This window comes from Brienomyrus brachyistius, chromosome 1 (assembly GCF_023856365.1).
Source record: "Brienomyrus brachyistius isolate T26 chromosome 1, BBRACH_0.4, whole genome shotgun sequence".
NCBI classification, from domain to species: domain Eukaryota; kingdom Metazoa; phylum Chordata; class Actinopteri; order Osteoglossiformes; family Mormyridae; genus Brienomyrus; species Brienomyrus brachyistius.
The window spans coordinates 36,706,338-36,726,459 of NC_064533.1; the positions used below are offsets into that span (position 1 = coordinate 36,706,338).

The 20,122-nt window shown below is 43.6% G+C and overlaps 1 protein-coding gene across 6 annotated transcripts; it reads left to right on the forward strand.

The window, feature by feature from the left end:
• Positions 1–62: 62 nt before the first annotated feature.
• wipf1b (WAS/WASL interacting protein family, member 1b) lies at positions 63–19,779 on the forward strand. 6 transcript variants are annotated; one of them, XM_049008065.1, is made up of 11 exons: positions 63–2,910; positions 3,003–3,116; positions 3,184–5,369; positions 5,488–5,533; positions 14,399–14,489; positions 15,336–15,465; positions 16,066–16,230; positions 16,744–17,496; positions 17,704–17,910; positions 18,544–18,657; positions 19,094–19,779. In XM_049008065.1, exons 5-11 carry the CDS (start codon positions 14,436–14,438, stop codon positions 19,144–19,146), a joined length of 1,476 nt encoding a protein of 491 aa, XP_048864022.1. In that variant the 5' UTR covers positions 63–2,910; positions 3,003–3,116; positions 3,184–5,369; positions 5,488–5,533; positions 14,399–14,435; the 3' UTR covers positions 19,147–19,779. The 6 variants fall into 6 exon arrangements, with proteins under 6 accessions (XP_048864022.1, XP_048864035.1, XP_048864013.1 ...); XM_049008078.1 differs by lacking the exons at positions 3,003–3,116; positions 3,184–5,369 and having other exon boundaries at positions 63–444; XM_049008056.1 differs by lacking the exons at positions 3,003–3,116; positions 3,184–5,369; positions 5,488–5,533 and having other exon boundaries at positions 63–444.
• Positions 19,780–20,122: the final 343 nt, after the last annotated feature.

The window sequence follows — 20,122 nt, forward strand, 5'->3', positions numbered from 1 at the left end:
TTAAAACCGTTAAAACTGTCATGATAATGCAAGAAGAAAAGTTAAAATACGGTTGAGAATGCCTTTTTCGTCTTAAACAGACAGTAAGATCATTCTTTAGCAATGCCTGTATAAAGTATGTTTTTGCGTAGGCATGTATATAGGCTACGTCATGTGCAAATCATTTTTTTACTACGCATTATGATGCCGTTTTTCTTTTTTATTTGTTATGATTGTGTTATTTGGCAAAACAGCAAACGAGATCTTCCTCGACGCTAAATAAGTATCACATCTGGAAACATTGCATCACTATGAATGTCCCGGATTTGGGAAAAAACAGAAGTTTCTCTGTTAAGCCACAAATGCCTTTACACTGGGTAAAATGTCCCGGTTGCAGATGTTTATGAAGACGATCTAATTGCTCGTGATGCGAGGACGGTTTGAGTCAGAGACACTTTTACAAAGGTACGTTAAACATTACCGATAACATTTACCAGATTAACTGGAAGCTGTAGAGCAGAATGAAAGAATATATCAAAAGGAGTGGCACTCACTGATCACACGGGATGTATCTAGGCTATGGCTTGTGCGTCTCGATTCTGACTTTTTGCATCAAACATGGCATGTTTCTGCACATTTAGAAAAGTAATATCTAGTTAGAAAACGAAACTGCAATGCCTCAGGTGGTTTTGATTGAAACTGAACACTTTAAAGCATGGAAGTGAATCGTAAGGATACGTACTGGTGTCCGATGTGTACGACTATTGCCGTTTGAGTTAAAAGTGTACTTTTGTCTTTCCGTTGTAAAATCTAATACTTGCTCTCAGAAACTTTTCAAGAGATTTTAGCGTATGCCAAGTCAAGCTGGAAGGAAGCGAGCCCCGCTTTCCTTACTTATTTCCTGGGCATTAACTGGCTGTGTAGTTGGCTAAATGTTGCTTAGGGTATTTGTGAATTTAGTTCTATCGTTACTCTACAATAAAAGTTACCGTTACGTCATCTGTGCCTACCATTTGCATTTAATTGTTGCAGCTGTGCGGTGCTGTTTTTATGGCTTATATGGCTAATAATGTAAAACTAACAATATCATATGTACTGTATCTACTGTTTTGGAATCTGCGTCTCAGTGTTATATCTGTTACATAAAATGTAACAAAAATAACGGCGAAGAAAGTCTCATGAAAGCAGATTTAGGTTATTGAAAGGCCGGATCCGCGTTGCGCACAAGTGCCACATCGTTGAATATGTCAGAAGGGCTGTGTGTATTTATGTATATTTCTAGTTTTAGCATTTTTTCTCAATTCATGCTTGATATATGCATTATTGAATTTTCACTTTATTACAGCACTGCTATGAGGTTTATCATTCAATCTTGAATCATCCAGCAATAACTTTTCATTCTGGAGCTGCCTGTTTTGCGTGGAGAAAAACACACAATGAGAATGACATGAAATCTGAAAGAGGGGAAAGGTTTTCTTGTAATCAGGGCCGGTCAATCCTATAGGCGACATATGTGGCCACTTAAGGCGCTAACTTGGCAGCCAATTTCACTTTGCCTTGGACTGGGGGCGCCGCGGTGATGCTCGCCAAGGGCTGGGACCGTTACTGCATATAATGTGTGCTCCTGTGTCTTTAGTCACCTCAGTTTCCTTCCGCTAGTACTTCGGGGTTTAGTAACATAAACAACATCCTTTATGCGTTACTTGCAGGTATCCACGCTGCGGAGTAGGAGGAGTAAAGCAGGTCAGCAAGAAACACGACTACTAAGCTAAAGAACATAGCCTAGCATTCCACAAGCCTACTGTATTTGGGTGAAATACATTTATACCACGCAAAGGATTACTGTACAATGCGTTTGCGAACTCAGTCTCTTACTGGCTATCATACAGCAAAATATACATTAAAATCCCTGTTATTTTTTAATGGCCCATACCCAGAAAATCTCTTTGTAACCGATGACCGAGCACGAGGAGGAAGATGCAGTTAAAAAAACAACAGGAACAAACTTCAAGTAGACTATTATCTTAAAAAGGGAATTTTTAACAAGAGAATATATTAACTTTAATTTCTTGAAAACAATACAGGCAAATAAGTTGTTCAGCCTTTGAATAAGTATAACAATAATAGTAATGATAATAATAATTATTAATAATAGTAATTATGATTATTATTGAGAAGATAACTGGGAGGAACAGTTCGTCCACACTGGGAAGGTCTTGGAGGCCATCCGTTGGGCAAGGTTGACCACCAATCCAGCCAAAGACTACTTTAAAAAAAACAACAATAATTATTATTATTGTCATTATTATTATAGAGCTGTTTTCTTTGCTGATTTTTGTCCCCAGATTGTGTCCATCAGCTTGCCCCTAGGGTGCCCTGCTCCCACCCCGATGCTGTAATTTCATGCAGCATGACGTGCCTCACGGTACAGGACAGACTGGAGAACTAAAGTCCCGTAATATCTCCTGCTCCCCAGCTCTGTATGCATGTATGAGGGCTGAGCAGTGCTTGCATTTTCTGTCCCAGATTTCAGCATAATCTCATCATCAGAAATCTAAATTGAACCGTGCACTTGGAAATATGTCATTTGCATGCTTTGTCACTTGTCTCTTGACTTGGAGATAAAAGAACATAATTATATCATTATATGTATTGCATACAATGTCCTTCTTTGAGGTAAAAGTCACACTGCCTGATCCTAGTGCTCAAAATAATGGAGTTCCTGTTTTTACCAAACACATTTACATGTACATTTATGGTATTTGGCGGACTTCAAAACTTCTGTTGACATGTAACACATTTTTTTAAAATAATAAGATTATAATCCTTGAAGTGCTAATCCAAGTACTTTCGAAAGAGGTAGGTTCATAGTCTTCATTTGAAGGCACCCATTGACTCTGACATATAAGGGAAGCTCATTCCACCACTTAGGTGCCAAAACAGAGAAGAGTCTAGGTGCATGCAGAGAAGAGTCTAGGTGCCAAAACAGAGAAGAGTCTATGTGCATGCAGAGAAGAGTCTAGGTGCCAAAACAGAGAAGAGTCTAGGTGCATGCAGAGAAGAGTCTATGTGCATGCAGAGAAGAGTCTAGATGCCAAAACAGGGAAGAGTCTAGGTGCATGCAGAGAAGAGTCTAGGTGCCAAAACAGAGAAGATCTAGGTGCATGCAGAGAAGAGTCTATGTGCATGCAGAGAAGAGTCTAGGTGCCAAAACAGAGAAGAGTCTAGGTGCATGCAGAGAAGAGTCTATGTGCATGCAGAGAAGAGTCTAGATGCCAAAACAGGGAAGAGTCTAGGTGCATGCAGAGAAGAGTCTAGGTGCCAAAACAGAGAAGAGTCTAGGTGCATGCAGAGAAGAGTCTAGGTGCATGCAGGGAAGAGTCTAGATGCATGTCTTCCTTGATCTGCTGCACTCAGACTTGCCAATTCGTACCGCGCCCGATCATGTTTGACCCCCACTGTCCAGTTCGTCTGAATAATGTGATCGCTCCATACTCTGCCCTGGTGTGGCACACTTGGAGATGTAGGCCAAAGCATAATTAGTCAGGCTCGAGCATGGCACGGATGTCGTGTGATCGCTAACCGTGCCCGGATGCAGAATACAGACATGACAACATGACACATGCGCACATGTATGCTATACATGAACCGAACCCGGAAGGAACGGATCGGGTAGGCTGGTCCGGCTGGCTGTGTCCGAATTCATCCTTTGAAGGTAGCATTTGAAGACCGAATGCATCACAGTGGAGCGACAAGGCTGCCCCAGTCAAAAGCTGCTCCTTCAAATGCAGTTTAGAAATGCATCTAGAAAAGAGATACTGTATTGAATTGTTTTTTTGTCTATCGCAATTTGCTCTTTGTGAAATACACAGACATATATACGAGTGAGAGCAAGCTTGGGGGTCACAGCACAGGGCCAGCCAGCATACAGCTGTACACAAATTGAGGTCTGACAAGCTTCTGATTACCGACCGAGGCTGTGTCCGAATTCAGGGGCTACGTCCTTCGAAGGCCGCGGTCTATGTAGCCCTTGTAGGTTCGTGCAATGAATCTTGGGAACTTGGCAAAAGAGCAATGCATTTCTAGGCTGCATTTGCTGGAGGCTTCGAAATTTGTACAGTCTTATCATATCACTGTGACTGTGTCAGGATGCAGCCCTGACCCTCCCCCTTTCACATTGTGTCTTATGTCCTCTTTAGGGTAGTTTTTCAATGGTCTAAACTTAGTGCTTCTGCAACACAGATATTGGCTACTTATGCAAACAGCATGTCTCAGCCCTTTAAATGTAGGGTTAGACACAGAAAACATCTACAGTGAAGATGCTTCTATAGTGAATGCAAGCACAATATCATTAATAAATTTGCTTGGAAAAAATGTATGGCAAACGCAATTAACTTATTTTGTCGATCGAATCCAGAGCGGAATGAGCCATAAGAAGTGTGAGCACAAACATGCACAATGCACAACATTGACTTCTGGTTAAGGCACAATTGCATGCTGCTTTACGCTTTTGTCTCATTCTGATACTGTAAAATAAGTGTTTCTAACCTTAAAGATTTTTTTATCTATAGTTACAAGTGATTTTTACTTTTGCTTTATGTTGCATTTCCTGTGTAACATCTTGAGCTTTATGTTTCTGGATAGAAATCAGCTGCCAGGTACGGCTGGTAAGACTTAAATGCTGCTGCTCTGGAGGTAGTGTCTAGTTAGTTATCGTAGCTCTGTTGGCTATGCCAGGAGACAGAGTGTCTAGGAGTCAGGGGGCAGCATGTAGCGCAGTGGGCTAAGCCTGTGTGTCTGCAATCACAATGTCACTGGTTCAAACCCAGTCTCAGCATGTCTGCTTGTCCTTGAGCAAGGCCCTTAACCGCCAGCTCTCTGGCCATTGCTATGGGTGGCTGCCCTTTGCAGACCACATACTCCGCAAAGAGGAAGTTGAGGGAGGTAAAAATGAGAGTTTAATGAAGTATTGATGGATATTTGGTCCATGCATATCCTACTGGGCTGCTTGAGAAGGCCGCATGGGAACTGGAGGGTTATATAATGGCATTTAAGAAAATTATGTTAAAATCATACTTTTATGTCGGCATCATGTCGATATCATGCCAAGTGTGTCAGCTTAGACATTTTAAAGCGTCTCCAAAAGTGACCCAGATAAATGCACTTGACGAAACAGTAGTGCATTTGTAAACCTTCTGCGGTTTAGATATGTCGATGGTGTGTGAGAACTGGGTGCCACTCGCTCTCTCTCTACCTCTGTGTAGGCTGAGAAGTACAGGCTCCTTTATGGTACATTGCCTGTTTCCTGTGTGGTGCTGTCATACTTTCAGATAATGTCAGTTCAACTTTCTGTCCTTCTGTGAAAATGCTGCAAACATTTAGCACTGGAGGCAAGTCCTTCTTGATCTGATAAACTAATCCAGTAGGTTCTCCTACTTGTGATCAGACTTGCTTAAGCACGGATTACACAGAACTGATTGCGGGCTGATTTGTTCTGTAATATTTTAGTACTGATGGACCTCTTGGAGAGACAGTGAGACATAACACCGGCAAGGTGAGTTTTGTTACTAGCACTTATCTAGCTTTGGAGACAGGGCAGTGTCCCGGGAAACCCTGTGACCTCACACCCCCTGGGTTGTGAATTCACTCCTTCCCCCCAGTTTTGTACATACTGAGTTTGCACATTATTCCTGATGCCCACATAATACCTGCTGTTACAGACATTTACATTTCGGTTGACTAGTGTCCTCTGCCAAGTGCTTTGTAGCTGTCAGCCATGCCTGCATTAGGTAAGTGGTTATGGAAGATGTATGTAATACAAGATCAGTAGTCAATGTTTCAAATGCTAGTGACCTTTTGGCAGATGGTAGGTGTTTCTCATTTGTAATGTCATGTAAACAGGAACAAAATGCGAAATAACACAATGTAATTATGTAATTGTTCCAGGGAGCACACATAAATTGTAGCCCTTCCCTCTCCTGTAAAGCATTAGATAAATTGTCAATGTAATGAAATCATTATGGGATTTCGGCTCTGTCTTTAGATTCTGTGGCCTGGTAGCGTAGTAGGTTGCATTTTCAGATCACTTCTGGCAGGTCAAAGGTTGAAATCCCCTTCCTGGTTCTGGGTGTATGTAATTTGCATGTGTTATCTGCGTTTCTTTTGTGTTCATCACACAGTTTAAAAAAATGCGGTGCATGGATTGCCATCTGTATTATGCCTGTAGTGTGTGTGTGTGTGTGTGTGTGTGTGTGTGTGTGTGTGTGTGTATTATGTTTATATTACATTGTGAGGACCAAATGTCCCCTACAATGTAATAAAAACCTGTTGTTTTTGCTGTTTTTTTTTCAATCCCCACATGGGAAAATTCAATTCCAATAAAAATCTGTCACTGGAAAGAAACAATTAAAAATGCCAAAAGAGTTTCTTTGGCTACTTGTGTTTTAGGTGGTGATATTAAGTGGTGTGGAAAATGGATGCTAACTGCCACTGGCAAGCCTGGAGCGACATGTGAGAATAAGTTAAACTTTAAAGAGGGACCCTTAGGAGTCGCATTTTTAGTTCCGTTATCCATTCCTGAGCTTTTTAGTCACTTATAGGAACTGTTAGTAAACGCATGGTTGCTAAATAAGTAACAAAGTTTTTTTAAAAAAAAAAAAACTGAAATAGAGACTTTCGTTGGGCAGCCTGTGCTTATGTGATAGGGAGCTTTTGAGGGGCGGGGCGGCTGGGGGGAGGAAGTGTGATGTGCAGTTCTGCACAATACGGCAATACGGGAAGTGACCATGGTGGGAGGCCAGTGCTGCTTGGAGCGACAGGACAGCAGGGTCTAGGTGAGCACGTACTCTTCCCTCGCGATCCCCCTACGTCGCTCTCCAGGAAGGGACAGGTGCAGATAGAAGAGAAACAGTTCCTTTGTTGATAATGTGGATTTCACACAGAGGCGGGATTCTCATCCCTGGGCCGTCTGCTCTACTAGCTGTCAGTACCAGCTGAACAGCAACCGCACGAGGAACTGAAATGCAGCAACGTGGCTAAATGTGGAAGTGCAAACTTTTGCAATGTCTACTGGGCTTTCGGAAACCGTAACTAAGAAAAAGAGCGTTGTGTTAGGACGCTCTGTGAGTTCTGCAATTCGTGCCCCTGCACATTTTTCTGATCTGTGATGTTCCACAATGAATAACGCTTAAAGTACACACTTCACCGTGAAGGCGGGGGGTAGATGCAGTGAGGCTTGGTGGAAGTGATTGTATTTGCAAACATTTTGATGTTAACATTTGAAGACAGTGTTTTCTGTTCTTTGCCCTTGACCCTGTACTGGACCCTCTATTGCCTGCAAGACCCTGATAGTTGGTCAGAGTTATGCTGCCCCTATGCAGTATTTTAAGGCAGTTGGTCGTGTGCATCTCCCATTTAAATGTGTTGTTTAAGTAGTACATTATAAATAAGTGAGAAGAATGAACAAAAGTTTGAATAGTAATGGACAATATCTTGCTGTAGTTGAAGTGTGTCTGTGATTTTAGAAAAAAGAGTAAATTGTAAGCTTTTTTAAGCATATATAGTAAGATCTAGTTGTATAAAGGCATCCCATCTAGGGTGTCCCCTTCCTCATGCCTGGTGCTTTCTGGGATAACCTGGCAGTGTGTGTGGGCTCACCTTGGCCAGGGCTGCATAGACATAGGCAAACTAAACAGCTTCTAAGGCCCAATCAGCACAAGGGAGCCCAGACAAAGTGATGAAAAAATATGTACACTATATATGGACAAAAGTACTCAAAAACCTCTTAATCACTGAATTCAGGTGTTTCCTTCAGCTCCATTATAAAATCAAGCACCTAGCCATGCAGTCAGGGTTACAGACATTTATGAAAGACTGGGTCATTCTGAAGAACTCAGTGAATTCAAGAGTGGTACTATCATAGGGTGGCACCGATGCAGTAAGTAATTTTGTGAAATTTCTTCCCTGTTAGCCCATGGTCAAATGTAAGGGGAATTATTGCAAAGTGAAAGCTTTTAGGAACAATAGAAAATCAGCAGGAATCTGAGGCAAAATCTGCAGTTCCAAAATAACTGCAGAGTTCCAAACCTCCTCTGACATTAACTCCAGCACAAAAACTGTGCTGAGAGCTTCATGGAATGGGCTTCCATGGCCGAGCAGCTGCATGCATGCCTCACATTACCAAGCGCAATGATAAGCGTCAGATGAATAAAGCATGCTGCCACTGGACTCTGAAGCAGTGGAAATGTGTTCTCTGTTCTAAGTGACAAATCATGCTTCTTTGTCTGGCAGTCTGATGGACGAGTCTGGGTTTGGTGGATGTCAGGAGAATGTTACCTGCCTGACTGCATTGTGCCAGTTGTAAAGTGTAGTGGAGGAGGGATAATGGTATGGGGCTGTTTTTTAGGGGTTGGTTTAGGCCCCTTAGTTCCAGTGAAGGGAACTCTTAATGCTTCAGCATACCAAGACATTTTGGACAATTCTATGCTCCCAGCTTTGTAGGAACAGTTTGGGGAAGGTCCTTTTCTGTTCAGGCATGACTGTGCCCCAGTGCTCAAAGCAAGGTCCATAAACACATGGTTGGGTGAGTTTGCTGTGGAAGAACTTGACTGGCTGCATAGAGCCCTGACCTCAACCCCACTGAACACCTTTGGGATGAACGGGTATGGAGATTGTGAGCCAGGTCTTCACGTCTGACCTTACAAATGCTCTTCTGGACAAATGGGCGAAAATTCCCAGACACACTCTAAAATCTTGTGGAAAGCCATCGCAGAGGAGTGGCAGCTGTTATAGCTGCAAAGGGGGGTGGACTACCTCCATATTGATGCCTATGAATTTAGAATGGGATAGGTGTCATAAAGGTTCCTGTAGGTGTAATGGCCAGGTGTCCCAATACTTTTGTCCATATAGTGTATTTTATACATGGCTGACTCTAGCTAAAGCCAGAATAGGTTGCCTAGGGCCCCGAAATGACCTGCATTGCAGAGGGAAGTGACGATCTTGACGGTGGGCCTCCCAAGTAAAGCTTTTCTGTACGGCCCCTGAAACGGTCAGTCCGGCGCTGACCCCGACCTCTCGTATTTGGAGTGTAGTTCTGCTGGTTAGGGCGTTGTGTCTGTGATCAGAAGGTCAGAGGGGAGTATTAATATTACACAGCATGACAGTGAAGATCCCCCCCCTCCCCAATGCCCACTATCGGGTCCTCAATTGTCAGCCAGCAGTCAAAACTATTATTTCACATGTTAATTTGGCCCATGAACATCACGCATGGAGCAGAAATAGTAGGCAGGTTTAGTAAGATATTCGCCTAGATATACTGGGCTCACAGCTTCTTCTTAAACTTGAAAAGGCACGTCCAGAAAAATAACTCCGAACCTCAGAGGAAACTTGGAAGGCATATAAAACGCTTCCTAGGAACCTCTACTGTTTGAATCAGTTTGCCAGTTCATAGGGTAGCTGTGGCTGCAGCTCCAAGGGTGATCGGCATCAATATTGTTGCAATAAACCCAAAAAAAGAAGGCAAATGGTCTGATGTCATCCTGGTTATTATGGAAAAGTCTAGCATGGGCTTTCATTTCCTCAGCACTTTCTATGAATGGCATTTCCTTACCAGGTTTCAAAAATGTAGGATTCATTAAAGATGCCAGCTGTTCTGGAAAGTGGGTTGCCAGTTTAAGGGCAGGAGTCATTAAGGATGCCAGGCCTCCTGGATACTGGGTTGCCAGTTTAAGGACAGAAGTCATTAAGGATGCCAGGCCTCCCGGATACTGGGTTGCCAGTTTAAGGACAGAAGTCATTAAGGATGCCAGGCCTCCCGGATACTGGGTTGCCAGTTTAAGGACAGAAGTCATTAAGGATGCCAGGCCTCCCGGATACTGGGTTGCCAGTTTAAGGGCATAAATCATTAAGGATGCCAGGCCTACTGGAAACTGGATTGCCAGTTTAAGGGCAGAAGTCATTAAGAATGTCAGGCCTCCCGGATACTGGGTTGCTAGTTTAAGGACAGAAGTCATTAAGGATGCCAGGCCTCCCGGATATTGGGTTGCCAGTTTAAGGGCAGAAGTCATTAAGGATGCCAGGCCTACTGGAAACTGGATTGCCAGTTTAAGGACAGAAGTCATTAAGAATGTCAGGCCTCCCGGATACTGGGTTGCCAGTTTAAGGACAGGAATCATTAAGGATGCCAATCCTTCCATAAACTGGTTTGCCAGTTTAAGGGCAGGAGTCATCAAGAATGCCTGGCCTTCCGGAAACTGGGTTGCCAGTTTAAGGGCAGGAGTCATCAAGAATGCCTGGCCTTCCGGAAACTGGGTTGCCAGTTTACGTAGCAGGCCCTTCATGGTGATATTTTTCAGCTTCTTAAGGAAAAATAGCTGTAAGCTGTAAAAGTACTGATGGTCACAGGTACAGCTGCAAATGAATTGTCTTTAGCCTGGCAGTGCTAGCATTACTTTTTTATAGTACCAAAAGCCACTATCGATTCGTCGGAGAAGGGGATGGAGGTGATTTGCCGACAGTGAGTTTTGTGAAGTGTGGATTAATGCTTATGTCCAGCCAAGATACAAATGTGACTAATGTCCTTACCTGACCTGATCCAGGAATGCTACCACCTGGAATAATAATGAATTTCCCCTTGAACTGTTTCTACTCCTACTACTTAATCTAGTGATTTTTACAGCAAGGGTTCAAATGGCACCAGTTTCAGTGCTCTGCGGTGCATCTGTTTATAACCAAAAATTAAGCTAGTTTAAGAAACCAATATGCAACAAGTAGTTCTTCTGGAACCCTCTGAACAAGTGGCACCAATGTGGCCAGTTCATGTGGCCGTGTGGCTCTCTTAGCAGAACCTCCTTCCCCAGAGCTCTATATGTTCTGTTTCCCTTGTTAAAGGCAAAAACAGGTATTTCTCACATCCAGCTCTGAGTAAGACGTCTCTGATGTGGCATTACCTCATTGGCTGATGCAGGTCTGGATAGTATGTGCTAAGACATAGTGTTCTGTGATTTGGTAACTATCAACTGTGATATCACAGTGAAAACTGAATACTTTCTGTAGATGCTTTTGGATTAAATGCCATTTGGCATCTAAAATGGTTTGAAACCCTGGGGAATATCAGAGCTTGTCTAACTGAATGTTAACCTTTAGCTACAGGCAGAATAGAAAATGTTTTGCTTTTACTTTTGTTGATTTTGGCCTCAGCTGTCAACGCTTTGCATCAGAGATGGAAAAGATTGAATTATGGTAACAAATATTGTCTGTCCTTCATCCTCCAGGCCAGGAACTCTGCGCTGTGTGCATGTGTGCATTTTTTTTTCATTTTTTTTTTGCTGCTAGTTAAGCATTTTTGTTGCCTAGCGGGCACTGGAACAGAGGATGAAAGAAAAGCTGTTTCTTGAAGAGCCAATAAACTGGAGTTTCAAAGGAACTCTTGGTGTGAGTAGCAGAGTCAGCAGGTTGCCTCCTTGCCCGACATCCCAGAATCCCGCAGCAGTGGACTCAGCACCACATGGTCATGCCAAGGGGCCACGCGGACATTGGGAAGCAATTACAGGACGGAAGAACCGCGGGCCCACGGGCCACCTTTAATGTGCTGAATCTGTAGTGCTGCTGTAACTCTACCCGCTGTCTGGCTCCTGCCGCTGAATAGGCTGCCTTCAATGGGCGCTTTGTGGACCTCCGGCCTGGCGGGTTTCCTGCAAGCACCTCACGGAAGCCTTCCTGTAGAGGGGCCGGCGTGCGGGACACAACCTGTGGATGGGGACTCGCCCGGCAGTTTCACCGCATGGCAAGGGGACCCGCTAGCGTAACGCTAAAGGAATCTGTTGTTTAAAATCACTCGGAAAATGTTATATCTGGTGTTCTGGTGCCATTTGCAGGCCGGCCATTACTCAGTGACACATATTTCAGTTACTCAGGATAAACAGGTACAAACATAGCCACGATAAAACGGCAGTGTGAAAATTACAGTAACTACATAATACATGTTAAAACCAAAGCAAAACACCCTCTTTTTTAGTTTCAGTGTCAACATAGTTATGGTGTCTTGCCTCTTTAGGGTAGAGTAGATGAGTCTGTTTTAGCTTTATTATAATTACACAAAAAAACTTTTTATATGGGCAGCATGGTGGTGCAGTGGTTAGTGCTGTCACCTTACACCTCTGGGACCCGGGTTCGAGTCTCTGGCAGGGTTCCATGTATGTGGAGTTTACATGTCCTCCCCCTGTTGTTGTGGGGTTTCCTCTGAGTACTCTGGTTTCCCCCCACAGTCAAAAAACATGCTGAGGCTTGTTAGAGCTGCTGAACTGCTTGTAGGTGTGACTGTACCCTGCAATAGGTTTGTGCCCCATCCTGGGTTGTTTCCTGTCTTGAACCCATAGCCTCCGGACCCCCCATCATCCTGAACAGGATCGCAGGTTTGGATGGATCTTTTCATATGGGATGGTGTAAGAAGGGCTCTGTTGTATAAGCTACAGTACACCTTAGTGTAGATCAGGGGTCACCAACATGGTGCCCGCAGGCACCAGGATGCCCCCAACGACCACATGAGTCGCCCACGGACCTGTTCTTAAAATAGCACAACTCACCAGTGACCAGCATCTAAAACTTAATTTAATCCTGCTGCTATTCTTCTTTAATCACATTTGCATTTATATAGTATAATTAATCATTAACTAAAGATAAACTGAGCAAATTTGTTATTTAAGAAAAGTGTATCAAACTGGTAGCCCTTCGTATAGCTCAGTACTCGTGAAGTAGCTCTCAGTTTCAAAACGGTTGGTGACCCCCGCTGTTTTACTGCCTCTGATGTAAACAGTGAGGCAGCGAAATCGCAAAGGCTCACCCTCTTTGGAGAATGGACTCGTAGATGGTTGGTTGTTTGATACAGTTGTGTTTTCCTGTACTTGCTAATGGTCTCTTTGATGAAATGCAAGAACTATTTAATCTGAGTCCACATATTGTAGTATGCAGATAGCAGGAAGTTCTGTTAAACTTCTGTTAAACACAAAAATACATATGCCAGTTGTTCATTTCTTTCCACGTGTGATTTTGTGAGAGATCTGAGCTGTAATTTTTTTGTAGATATCTGGTAGTCTGTTGGCCTTGAGGTGCATGGGATGATTAGAGAAGATTTTAGTTAGAGGAGCAGTGCATGATGCTCTTTTAGACTTGCTCTGGTGCTGGAATAATGGGATGGATGAGAGCGAGACTGAGCCAGATATTTTTCCGATATCTCCAGTGACCCACTGCTACGATGCATGTTTAGTACTGCATGCTATGCAAGACACTCTCCACAGGCAAAGTATCCATCTTAACCTGCAAAGGTTACTTGAGAGATCTCAGGAATGATGGTGATGAAAATCGGGCTCCCTGTGTCAAATGTGGCGCAGGGAACCGTTAAATCCATCAAAATGAATGTCAATGGGAAATTAGACAGAGAAATGTGAATTATGGTGTTCACAGAAACCAAAGAAAGAGAGAGGGAGAGATTTTCTGCTGCAGCGACAGGATGGCTGCGGGTTCGCATTCAGCGCACGTCTTCCTGTTAGCTGATGGCACAGGAAGCCAGACGCTTCTTGCAGACCGTTCTCTGTTGTTTTTATTTTTTGACAGGCGAGGCCAGTGTGCGTCTGCCATTGATACACTCGTCCATGAATCGCTTTGCTGGCTCATATGGTGCTCTAGAGGGCTCTTTGAGAAGGCATTGAGACTGGAAAAGGCAAGCCAGTTCTCAGTGGCCGTCTACAAAAGCTGACCGGAAAGGAAGGAGGAAGGGGATGGTTTATGGCCTGAAAGTGATGAGAGCTCCACATTCCTGCACTGAAGTTAGAACTTTTGCCTCTGAGCATTACGTCTCAGCAAGTTGTTGAAAAATGAACTTCACAGCATCAGGGTATAGAAATATGAATAGAAAAAAAATATCTTTAAGAGTAATTTCTCAGTGAGCGATCAATCCAAAACGTGTTATGAATGTGAGCGTGCGTTCTTTTAAAACCACGGTCCTTCAGTGGCTGACATGTTGTTGTGTTGTGCGTCAGCTTCGAATATGGAGAGAACATGTTGTAGGTGTGCATGTTGACCAGAGAGCAAGCCCTTCATGCAACATGACTTCTGTCATTCAGGCTTCTACCATGGATCCAAATCTTTCCTGGGGGGGGTTTGCAGGTTATGTCCTCATTCATTCTCTGTGGATTTTCTACGTACTAGGCTTTCCTATCGCAATGCAGCGGAGTGCTGTTTGGGGACACTTGACAACCTTGTGTTATTTGTACGGCATTGTGTGAATGCGGGTGTGAGGTTTATCTCGCTCCCTGTGGTTTCTGTCACTGAGTTTCTCTTTCTGTCACTGAGCCCCCAGTCAGATGGATGACTGCTGAAATTGACCAGGTGGCTTCTTCATGGTCGTCTGCATTCTGCTTGTCAGGTCTGAGAAGTGACAGAAGAATACGCGAGGAGAGACGATGCCTGTTCCTCCACCACCACCACCTCCAGCACCTCCCCCAACCTTTGCTGTGGTAAGACACTAACTCTTTCCCTGGTGACTCTTTGACCCTGAACCTACGTAAGGAAGTTCTGTTCCTCATCTATCGCCTTTCTTTCTCCTCAAAGTCTTTGAAAACTATATGAAATGAGTGGCAGCTGAGTCTGTCTGTGATTTCTTCTGAGTTATTATTAATTTACTAATTTACTGGTACTGGCGATGGTTGCTTACATTTTGAAATCATTTATAAAGTCAAAAATTTTACAGGAGAAAGTCAGCTTATGACTTCAGAAGCCGCATCTCGATCTTGGATTATCAGTCTCTAGGTCATGATGTGCTACCTGTGGTGCCATTATTTGTTACACATGTATTAAACACACTACTGCTGAGTAATAAACATAAGAAGAACTTTATTCATCCCAGGGGGAAATTCTGGAGTAGAACTCTGGTGAAATTATGAAATTATGCAATTCTAACATAAAACACTATTGGGGTAAATGTTAAAACTGTTAACTGCCTATAACATAAAACCATTTTGTCAAGAGCATATATGTGATGTTTCTATAGTGAATAACAGTTCTGTTAGCGATCTATACAGTCTCCCTGTTTGTCAGAGCTCTGCAGCGACATCTGGTGGAACTACTACTACAACTGCCTTAATATTAAACCAGGGCTTTTTAAATCACGGCCCTCAAGGTCTAAGCATTGCTGATTTCCCAGCTATTCTTTACCTGTGAACCAGGTGTAAAGCCTCCAGGCAATCAGGATAAATAATTATTAAACTAACTACCTGGGAGAACTGAAAATAAGGCCTGGATTTGGAATCGAGGGCCAGACTGAAGAGGCCTGTATTAAACAGTTTCTTTCCTGGTGCTTTTAGGCAAATACAGAAAAACCATCACTCAACAAGTCTGAACAGCAGGGAAGAAGTGCTCTTTTATCAGACATCAGCAAAGGCGCCCGCTTGAAAAAGGCCGTTACTAATGACCGGAGTGCTCCAGTATTTGACAGTAAGTAAACTCTTGCTGACTGCATGTGTCTACTCGGGCAAATACTGAAGTTTCAGATTTTGGGATCGAATTGCGCAAAATATTACGCTACATGAATTGGAACACCTTTTTTCTTAATGTGATGCACTGAGCTCTATTAGGCACCTTGATAATCAAACGTGTTAAGCGTGTTACTCAGGATGCAAATGTTCAGTGAGAAGCATAAAAGTCACAAGTGACACACTGACTCTCAGAATGGACCCCCCAGCATTGTCTGATCCTCTTGTAATAGATCGCAGTTAGATTCTTGTTTCAGTTTGAGTGCAATACATAGGTTAGGACTGTTCTCTCAGGGAGTAAAGATATCCTGCAGGAACGTGGCAGCAACTCTGTTTCTTGATGTTAATTTTAGATGCAGTTTCTTCCATGCAGACACTGCCTATCTACATAAATAACAAAAATCTCTATTTTATATTCTTCCATTGGTTTCACCTGCTAGTTTAATGAAGTATATAGATAGCATGCAGTATGGTATAGTATCCCTTACTGTGCTTTGCATTAAATATGATTAAATGTTGTCTCTCTCTGATTTAAGATCCATCCATTATTATTTTATTATAGAGCCCAAAGGTGGAGCTGGAGGAATGGGAGGCGGGGGAGGTGGAGGAGGCGGAGGAGGTGGAGGGGGAGGTGGAGGATTTGGTGGGGCACCAGCAGGGGGGCTAGGAGGACTTTTCCAAGGAGGGATGCCAAAGCTCAGATCTGCTGGGAACAGAGACAGTAACGGTAATGTATATTGTTACACTGGAGAGAAATTTTAAATAAAAAGCAAAAGTAGTAAAGAATCATAACTCAGTTATGAAATTAATGTTTTGGCTATGTTACATATAAGGTAGGAACTTCTGGTGCATAATATTAATGACCTGGTGTATGGTATTAATGACCTTCTGGTGTATGATATTAATGACCTTCTGGTGTATGGTATTAGGACCTTCTGGTGTACGATATTAATGACCTTCTGGTGTATGGTATTAGGACCTTCTGGTGTATGATATTAATGACCTTCTGGTGTATTGTATTAGGACCTTCTGGTGTATAATATTAGGACCTTCTGGTGTATGATATTCAGACCTTTCGGTGTATGATATTAGTCATCTTCGGGTGTACGATATTGGTCACCTTCTGGTGTATGTTATTAGTGACCCTCTGGTGTATGGTATTAGTGGCCTTCTGGTACATGCTATTAGTGACCCTCTGGTATATGGTTCTAGTGACCTTGTGATGCTGTTTTGACTTAAGATGCCGTGGCTCCGAGGCCTCCTATGCCACCTGCCGGGGGAAGGTCTCCGGGAGCCAGGCCTACAGGGGGCAGCTCAGGCACCCCACCCCGGCTACCAGGTGCACCCCCATCCCAGCGTGGCAGTGTCCCAGACCTGCCCAAGCCCCGACATGAGCCGGCTGGGCCTCCACCACCTGTTCCCAGTACCCCACGGCCGAACCAAGGAAGCAGCCAGAATCGAGGCCTCCCTCCTGTGCCTGCCGGGGGTCGAGCACCAAGCACTGGCACCATGCCCCCGCCCCCCGCCCTGCCTGGCCGGCACTCGAGCGAGCCACCTGCATCCAGCCGCCAGCCACCTTTGCCTGCCCCCCCTGTTCCTGGCAGTGGACGGCCCTCCCTCCCCCCTGCCCCTAGCAGGCCTTCAGATGATCGTCCCCCCCCTGTGCCTATGGGGAGCAGGCAGTCTATTACCCGGGAAGGACCCCCGCAGCCTCCCCCGCAGCCTCGTACACCCAACAGCAAGCCACAGGGCTCCGCTGCACCGCGGCCCCCTTCGAGCAGCGCCCCACCCCTGCCCCCTGGTCGACCTGGCCCCCCGCCTCCTCCTCCCACACCTCCCAGTGATGAACAAATGCCCAGGTTACCACAGCGAAATGTGTCCCTCAGTTCTCCCGCCCCCACCCCCACCACCCCTCCAGGCCGCAGTGGCCCTTTACCCCCACCCCCTAATGAGAGACCGCCCCCTCCTGGTAGAAACCCACCTGGGAGAACAGGTATGAATTATAATGTTAATCAATGCTTGAACAATAAATCCTGTTTCTGAGTTACTGCTTGCTGTTTTATCTTATTATTTTTGCCTATTTTGAAGTGTTTTGTATAATATTTCTACTTTATTCACCATAAAATATTTACATACTTGGCATGAACTTTTCCGGTGGACAACAGTATCCTTGCTGATGGTGCTAAAAATATGTCTACAGGTCCCCTGCCTCCGCCCCCACCCACAGGGAGGTCAGGCAGCAATGTACGGGCATCAGTCCCGCCCCCACCGAATCGACCAGGACCGGAGCCTCCAAGAGGAGGCTCCAGACCTCCACCCCCACCAGAGAGACCGGCCGTTGGGGGACCACCACTTCCCCCTCCCCCGATTGGCAACGGTTACCAGAATTCCTACCAACACTCCACAGGTAGGTGTGCAGCTTGGGCAAGCGTCCAAATGTGCCTGCTCAGAATGTTCCAGCTGCTTTTCCATCTGCAGGGGCATAGTGTCAAAATCACACTTAGCCCTGCTAATGCTGTGGAGACGCAAGATCCCGTCCTCTGGCACTGATTCCTCATGCAGTGAATGTGACCCGACTGCTTTACGAAAGTTTCATCACCCCCTGGTGAACATTGGAAAGTATACATTAGTCGCCAAAATTGTAGAAACAGCTATACTTTTTTGGCAGTATGGCTTAAAAATTACTACACGAATATTGGCAGTAATGTTTATAAACAATAAAGAATGTTTATGAATATCATGCACTGGACAATTAAATAAGTAATTGGAATAAAATTCTGCAATTTCTAAAAATGTAAAGTGTTTCCACAATTTGCCCCATTGGTATATTTCACAGAATAAGAACATTCTCAGATCAAGATTTCTTTTTTTAATTGAATGCAGAAAAATGGTTGGAAGATGGATAAATTTTACATGAAGTACATACTTTTAATATAGCAACTAAAAACATTTTTATGTTCTTGTTAAAAACAACTGTCAGGTGGATTTCTGTCTGTATCACTGTACAAGGAGGTCTTTGAACATTGTGTGTGTTTCGTAGATGACTGGGAGGGCAGATTCACTTTTCACCCTGTGTCAGACCTTCCTTCACCGGAGCCCTACATTCCTTCCCAGAAGACCTACCCAAGCAGGATGGGGAAGGGTGAGATCAGAGGTGAGACTTCTGCTGTGTTCCAGTTCAGAAGTCAGAGCTGAGACTTAACTGTTTAAGGCATTAACTTTATAACGCATTAGACAGTATCTCATGCATAAAAACACCATAGCAACACGTTCATAGATCGCGGTCAGACAGTACTGTGTATACGACCAATTTAATGAGACACAAATCAGACATAGGTGCTAATATACAGTATTTATATACAGCTTACACTTCTGCTGATTAAGGGTGCAGCCATCTAGTATTCTGAAGTCGATAGATGTTTGTAGATGTTCCTCCAACTTTCCCAGTCAAATTTAGGGGGCGTTCCAACTAGGAACTTGGAAATTCTGACTTCTGAGTTGGAATAGAATGTAGCATCAGTGCATCTTCCTTATGCTGAATCCTTGGTCATTCCTTCTCTCCAGAAGTCTCACACTTTCCATCCTTTCAGGTTCTGGAAAAAAGGAAAGAGGTGCACCCCCGTTGCCCCCCATTCCTCGGTGAACAGTTCAGCAGCCCCACTTCCTGCCACTCAGTCCTCCAGTCCCCCGCCTGCTGCTCGCAGTGCACTCAGTTACCCCCTCCTGCCTCCTCTTTTCTGCTCCTCATTGCCTCAGTGCAGATTTTACTTACTGGGTCTTTTTACATCTGACAGCTTTGGAAGTAATTGGTATTTCTAAGTTGGAAGTAACTGGTATTTCTAAGCTGTTTTCACATGGGCTCATTTTTCTAATTTAATTTTATCTTTTCGTAGCTTATTTACCATTTAACATTATACAGGAACAATTTTATATAAAAAGTCACCCTGCAGGGCCAAAAGAATTGCACATACACACCCATGCTATTTGTCTTCAACTATTGTATATGTAATATTTTATATCAGAATATTCACTAGTGTTTCTCAGAGCCAGCCAGTGCAAGCAATGCTAGTTTTTAAACTTCATTGTTATTAGGAAATCCTAATGCTTTTATTTTTTATAAAGAGCGGGTGTCTCCCTGGTGGAGAGACTCAAAATACATTAGAGAAAATGTTCAACAGGGGTGTATAACAGATGAATTTGGATATGGTATTATTCTGCTTTGTATGAGTAAAAAAGAAGGATTTGCATTTAATAATTAAATTACATTAAATAGCCAGTGTCATGTGTTTTGTGTGGTTTATTAAGTGTCTGAAAGAATAATAATAAATGTGTTGAGTTGACCTTATTCCTATGACTTAAATCTGTTAACAGAACTGTAAACAAAATGTATCTATACATTATCTTGTTAAAAGTTAAATGTATAATTAACAAACAATGTTTCACTCTAAGCATGATACTGAGTGTGACTGTATAAATGATTTTCTAATGTTTATGTGATTTGATTATTCAGCTCTGAAGTACTGCATGATGCTTGATGTAATTTTGAGCATTTTATCAGAATATCTGGATTAATCTATATCCCGCAGTTATTCTCATAGAGTCAAGTATTTATGGACTTT

Excerpts from the sequence above, each read along its gene's own strand:
- wipf1b (XM_049008065.1), top strand. The coding sequence starts at position 14,436 with ATGCCTGTTCCTCCACCACCACCACCTCCAGCACCTCCCCCAACCTTT. Across the intron at positions 16,231-16,743 it reads TGGGAACAGAGACAGTAACG|ATGCCGTGGCTCCGAGGCCT; the intron begins GTAATGTATATT and ends TTTTGACTTAAG. Across the intron at positions 17,497-17,703 it reads AAACCCACCTGGGAGAACAG|GTCCCCTGCCTCCGCCCCCA; the intron begins GTATGAATTATA and ends ATATGTCTACAG.